General features: G+C 45.2%; 1 protein-coding gene across 7 annotated transcripts in view; it reads left to right on the plus strand.

The window, feature by feature from the left end:
* SCLY (selenocysteine lyase) overlaps positions 1–6,000 on the plus strand; it is a 40,028-nt gene that overhangs the window by 22,023 nt on the left and 12,005 nt on the right. For all 7 annotated transcript variants that reach the window (XM_023228800.2, XM_023228796.2, XM_023228797.2 and 4 more), the window contains one exon: positions 330–436. In XM_023228800.2, the coding sequence (XP_023084568.1) occupies positions 330–436 (107 nt within the window). The remainder of the gene's footprint in view (positions 1–329; positions 437–6,000) is intronic.

Below are 6,000 nucleotides of genomic sequence, written 5' to 3' on the forward strand. Positions count from 1 at the left end.
CATTCTCTTTCTCTCTTTTTTTAAAACCGTGATCCATATGATTTGAGATCCTTGTACAAATTCTATCACATGATGTGCGAGGGAGAGCTGCCTGCCACAGAGCTGGGCACGAGAGTCTAGCACCTGCGCTGCCTCCTAGGTTGGGGTTCCACCCTGCCCCAAAGGCTTTTGTGACTCTGCATGTCAAAAGGGGTGACACTCAGAGGCGCCCCAAGGAAGCACTGTGCATCGCAGAGCATTTCTCCTGTGTGCCTCTAAGCACTTAGCGTGTCTACAGAGTAGGTCCTTGGAAAGTTCTTGTTGAATAAATGACCAACTTTTCCTTCCAGTTTTATGGTCCAAGGATTGGCGCACTTTATGTACGAGGACTTGGTGAATTTACTCCTCTCTACCCCATGCTGTTTGGAGGTGGACAAGAACGGAATTTCAGGCCAGGGTAAGGCAGAAAGTTAACAAAGTCTCTGACCTACTGACCATGTCATTTGTAGAGCAGTGACATTGTAAAGAAACATGGCGCCATTTCTGTGTCTCGTGGAGGCTCTGTAGCAGTGTCCACACTGCTGCTGTCAGAACTGACTCCACTGACTGATTTCACACTGAGGACTTACGGGACCTGCAGTCTCTTTGGGAATGATTGAAAGCAATGAAGGAAATCTCTGTTTCTTTTAACTGCTCCAACGCATGCAATTCCCCTTGTAATTTTGGCCCAGCCCACTGAAGAGATAACTGTTGGACCCTTCATGGCTGAGGCTGCTGCTGCTTTAACTTCGGGGCCACACGGAAGCACCCTGGTCTCCTTTCTGATAGCTCCTGTGTCCCCTCTGGGTACAGTGACGTGAACTGGGAAATTAGTTGTTGTCCCCTCTACACCTTTTGTTAGAAACTTGTTAACAAGAGGCAGAAACAGTAACAGCGTGGAGGTGGGGGTGGGGGTGGGGGGTGGGGGTGGGGGTGGAGGTGAGTTCCCGGGTCTTCCTCTTACCTTATAAATCCCACACTTAGTGCTGGAGAAGCTGGCAAACCTGAAATGCCAGTAAGGGCAGACACAAATTGCCCCAACCAAAGCCTGTCCTCTCTAGTCAGTGGACCAGGAAAGGAATGGCCTAGTAAGACAGAACACTTGTAGACAACACCTGCTTTACTCCAGCCAGATGCTACAGAGGATATTGTGTGGCCACACCTATCCACGCCTGCAAAGATGGAGCGGGAAACCCAGACTTCCGCCAATACAGGCTGTAACAAGGCATCCCACACCGCCCCCGGGTGTGTCAAGAAGGCCAGGTAGAGAACCAGGACTTAGGCACCCCCACCATAGTGTCAGCAGAGACCATATAGGGATCTTGGACCCACACCTGTCAGTCACAGGGAGTGTCCTCCCATTGGGTGTCAACATCAGCCAGGTGAAAAATCTAGACGTTGACCAGGCATAGGCTCATGCCTGTAATCCCAGCACTTTGGGAGGCCGAGGTGGGCAGATCACTTGGGGTCAGGAGTTTGAGACCAGCCTGGCCAAGGTGGTGAAACCTTGTCTTTACTAAAAATATAGAAATTAGCCAGGTGTGGTGGTGCATGCCTGTAATCCCAGCTACTCGGGAAGCTGAGGCAGGAGAATTGCTTGAACCTGGGAGGCTGAGGTTGCAGTGAGCCGAGATGGCACCACTGCACCACTGTACTTCAGCCGGGGTGACAGAGCGAGACTCTGTCTCAAAAAAAAAAAAAAAAAGTCTAGGCGCGGTGGCTCACGCCTGTGATCCCAGCACTTTGGGAGGCCAAGGCAGGCAGATCACAAGGTCAGGAGATCGAGACCATCCTGGCTAACACATTGAAACGCCATCTCTACTAAAAGTACACAAAATTAGCCAGGCGTGGTGGTGCATGCCTGTAGTCCCAGCTACTTGGAGGCTGAGGCAGGAGAATCACTTGAACCCAGGAGGCAAAGGTTGCAGTGAGTCAAGATCGTGCCACTGCACTCCAGCCTGGGTGACAGAGAGACTCCATCTCAAAAAAAAAGAAAAAAGAAACCTAGACTTCTACTTCCAGTTGGCAGTAATGAGTGGTGTACCCCTTCTCCTGCCAGCGCAACGTCAGAAAATGCCAGCCAAAACAGAAAGGTTGAATAAGATCCAGATTCTCATAACGTAAGGCAAAAATGTCCCGGTTTCAAGTGAAAATCATTTCATCATACCAAGAACTAGAAAGGTCTGAAATTGAACAATAATAATACGTGCCTGCAACTAAGATGATGACGTTAAAATTATCTAACAAATATTTTACAGCAGACACAGTAAAAATGCTTCAATGAGAAATTGTGAACACACTTGAAACAAGTGAAACGAAGTGTCAGCAAAGAGAAGGACAACATAAAAGAAGAACTAAATGAAAATTGGAAATTGTAGAACTAAGAACTGCAGTAGCCAAAATATAAAGCTCAGTGGATGGGCTTAATAGAAAAATAAGAGGATAGGGAAGGAAATCTGTGAGCTGAAAGACAAAACAATAGAAATCCAGACCACAGAGAAGAAAGAGAGTGGGGCTTCGGCCGGCCATGGTGGCTCACACCTGTAATCCCAGCGCTTTGGGAGGCCGTGGGGAGCGGATCACGAGGTCAGGAGATCGAGACCATCCTGGCTAACACAGTGAAATACCATCTCTACTGAAAAAAAAAAAAAAAAAAATTAGCCAGTCTTGGTGGCACGTGCCTGTAGTCCCAGCTACACGGGAGGCTGAGGCAGGAGAATCCCTTGAACCTAGGAGGCAGAGGTTGCAGTGAGCCGAGATTGCACCACTGCACTCCAGCCTGGGCAACAGAGCAAGACTCTGTCTCAAAAAAATAATGGGGTTTAAAATAGAGCTGCAGGGACCTGTGAGACGATAACAAATGATACAACATTCGTTTCATTGAAATCCCCTGAAACAGAGAAAGATAACAGCCTGCAAAGGTACTTGAAGAAATAATGGCTAAAAAATTTCCTGAATTTGGCAAGAGACATAAACGTGCAGAATCAAGAAACTGAGCAAACCCCAAATAGCATAAACCCAGAGAAATCCATGCCAGAGACATATGATTAGACTTCTAAAAATGAAAGAGAGAATTCTTGAAAGCAGTCGGAGAAAGATGACACTTCACCAATAAGGGAAAAAGAATTTGAATGACAGTGGTCTCATCAGAAACCAGAAAGACCAGAAGAAAGGGACACAATTATTTTTCTTCAAGTGCTCAAAGAAAACCATCAAGCCAGAATCCTGTACCCAGTGAATATATCTTTCAGGAATGAAGTAGTAATCAGAATATTCTCAGATGAAGGAAAACTAAGAATTTGTCACCAAATAGAATAGGCTTTCCTTCTCCTTTAGAGTTTTCTGAATTATGTTTGATATCATAAGCAAAAATCATAGCAATATCTCCTGTGGTTGAAAATGTACATAAAGGACATATTTAAGATAATTATAGAAAGGCAAAGTAAAGGAACATAAAAGGAGATGAGGTCTGTGCTTCACTAGAACTTCCAGAAAGGCAACTCAGGCTGGCACGGCGGCTCACACCTATAATCCCACTGCTTTGGGAGGCCAAGGCAAGAGGATTGCTTGAGGACAAGAGTTCAGGACCAGCCTGAGCAACATAGTGAAATCTTGTTTCTACAAAAAAAAAAAAAAAAAAAAATGCTGTATGTGGTGTCACAGGCCTGTAGTCTCAGCTACTTGGGAAGCTGAGATAGATGGTAGGATTCCTTGAGCCCAGGACAGACCTCTAGCAAGACTAACCAAAAAACCAGAGAAGTTATAACATCAGGAATGAAACAAGGAGTATCACTCCAGGCCCTGCAGCCATCAAAAGGATAAGAAGGGAATGCCGCAAACAGCTCTACACATAGGAAGTTGACAACTTAGATGAAACTGAGCACTTCCTCAAAAAGCACAAACTACCACAACTCACTTGGTATAAAATAGATCATTTGAATAGCTCTATAACCGTTAGGAAATTGAACTTATAGCTTTAAAACTCCACAAAGAGAAGTCTTCAGGCCCAGTGGTTTCACTAGAGTATTATTTCTTTGTTTAAAGAAGAATTAACATTTCTATACAGTATCTTCCAGAAAATAAAGAGGAAGGACAACTTCCCAGTTCATTTGATGAACCTAGATTCTCATACTAAAACCAGGTAAAGACAGTATGAAAAAATCCTTTACAGGCCGGGCGCGGTGGCTCAAGCCTGTAATCCCAGCACTTTGGGAGGCCGAGACGGGTGGATCACGAGGTCAGGAGTTCGAGACCATCCTGGCTAACACGGTGAAACCCCGTCTCTACTAAAAATACAAAAAACTAGCCGGGCGAGGTGGCGGGCGCCTGTAGTCCCAGCTACTCGGGAGGCTGAGGCAGGAGAATGGTGTAAACCCGGGAGGCGGAGCTTGCAGTGAGCTGAGATCCGGCCACTGCACTCCAGCCTGGGCGACAGAGCGAGACTCCGTCTCAGAAAAAAAAAAAAAAAAAAAAAATCCTTTACAGCCCAACATCATCATGAATTGTGATGCAAAAAATATTTAACAAAATGTCTACAAATAGAATTCAGCAATACATAAAAAGAATTATATACAGCTGGGTGTGGTGGTTCACGCATGTAATCCCAGCACTTTGGGAGGCTGAGGCAGGGGAATCAGGATCACTTGAGCCCAGGAGTTCAAGACCAGACTGGGCAACATAGTGAGACCCCTCTTCAAAAAATAAAAAAATTAGCTGGGCATGGTGGTACATGCCTAGTCCCAGCTACTCGGGAGGGTGAGATAGGAGGATTGCTTGAGTGAGCCTGGGAGGTCGAGTCTGCGTTGAGCTATGATCACACCACTACACTCCAGTCTGGGTGACAAAGTGAGACTCTGTCTCAAAAAAAGAATGATACACTGTGACCACGTGGCATTTATTCCACAGATGCAAGGCTGGTTCAGTATTCAAAATGCAATCTAGAGCCGGGAGTGGTAGCTCAAGCCTGCAATCCCAGAACTTTGGGAGGCCAAGGTGGGTAGATCACTTGAAGTCAGGAGTTCGGGCCTAGCCTGGCCAACATGGTGAAACCTCGTCCCTACTACAAATACAAAAATTAGCCGGGTGTGGTGACGGACGCTTGTAATCCCAGCTATTTGGAAGCCTGAGGCACAAGAATCACTTGAACCTGGGTAACAGAGGTTGCAGTGAGCTGAGATGGCACCACCACACTTCAGCCTAGGCAACAGAGCAAGACTCTGTCTCAAAAAAAAAAGAGAAAGGAAAAATGCAATCAAGGCAGGGCACGGTGGCTCATGCCTATAATCCCCCAGTACTTTGGGATGCCAAGGCAAGTGGATCACTTGAGGCCAGGAGTTCAAGGCCAGCCTAGGTGAACTGCAAGACCCATCTCTACAAAAATAAAAAAACTTAATCAATGTAATCTACCATATTAACAAGCTAATGAATAAAGAAGATAACATGTTCATATTTGATGCAGCAGAAGCATTTGACAAAATTCAACCATTCATGTTAAAAACTCAGAATAATAGGATTAGTGGGGAACTTTCTTAACTTGATAAAGAACATCTACATAAAACTTACAGCTAACATCGTTCTTAGTGGTGAAAGCCTCAATGTTTTACTCCTGTGGCTGGGGGAATAAAGCAAGGATGTTCACTGTCACCACACTTATCCAACGTAGTGGTGGAAGTTCTGGTCAGCACAGTAAGGCATGAAAAGGAAGCAAAAGGCATATAGATCAGAATGGAAGAGGTAAAATTGTTTCTAATCAGATCACACAATTGTCTATAAAGAAAATCCCAAGGAATGTGTAAGAAAACTCCTAGAACTAATAAGTGAGTATAGCAAGGTTGCAGGACACAAGATAAACATGCAAAAATCTGTCTTATTTTTATATAATGTTAATGATCAAGTGGACAGTAACATTAAAAATATAATACCATTTACAACTGGGTGCAGTGGCTCAAGCCTGTAATCCTACCACTTTGGGAGGCCGAGACG

This window comes from Piliocolobus tephrosceles, chromosome 11 (assembly GCF_002776525.5).
Source record: "Piliocolobus tephrosceles isolate RC106 chromosome 11, ASM277652v3, whole genome shotgun sequence".
In the NCBI taxonomy this organism is placed as follows: Eukaryota; Metazoa; Chordata; class Mammalia; order Primates; family Cercopithecidae; genus Piliocolobus; species Piliocolobus tephrosceles.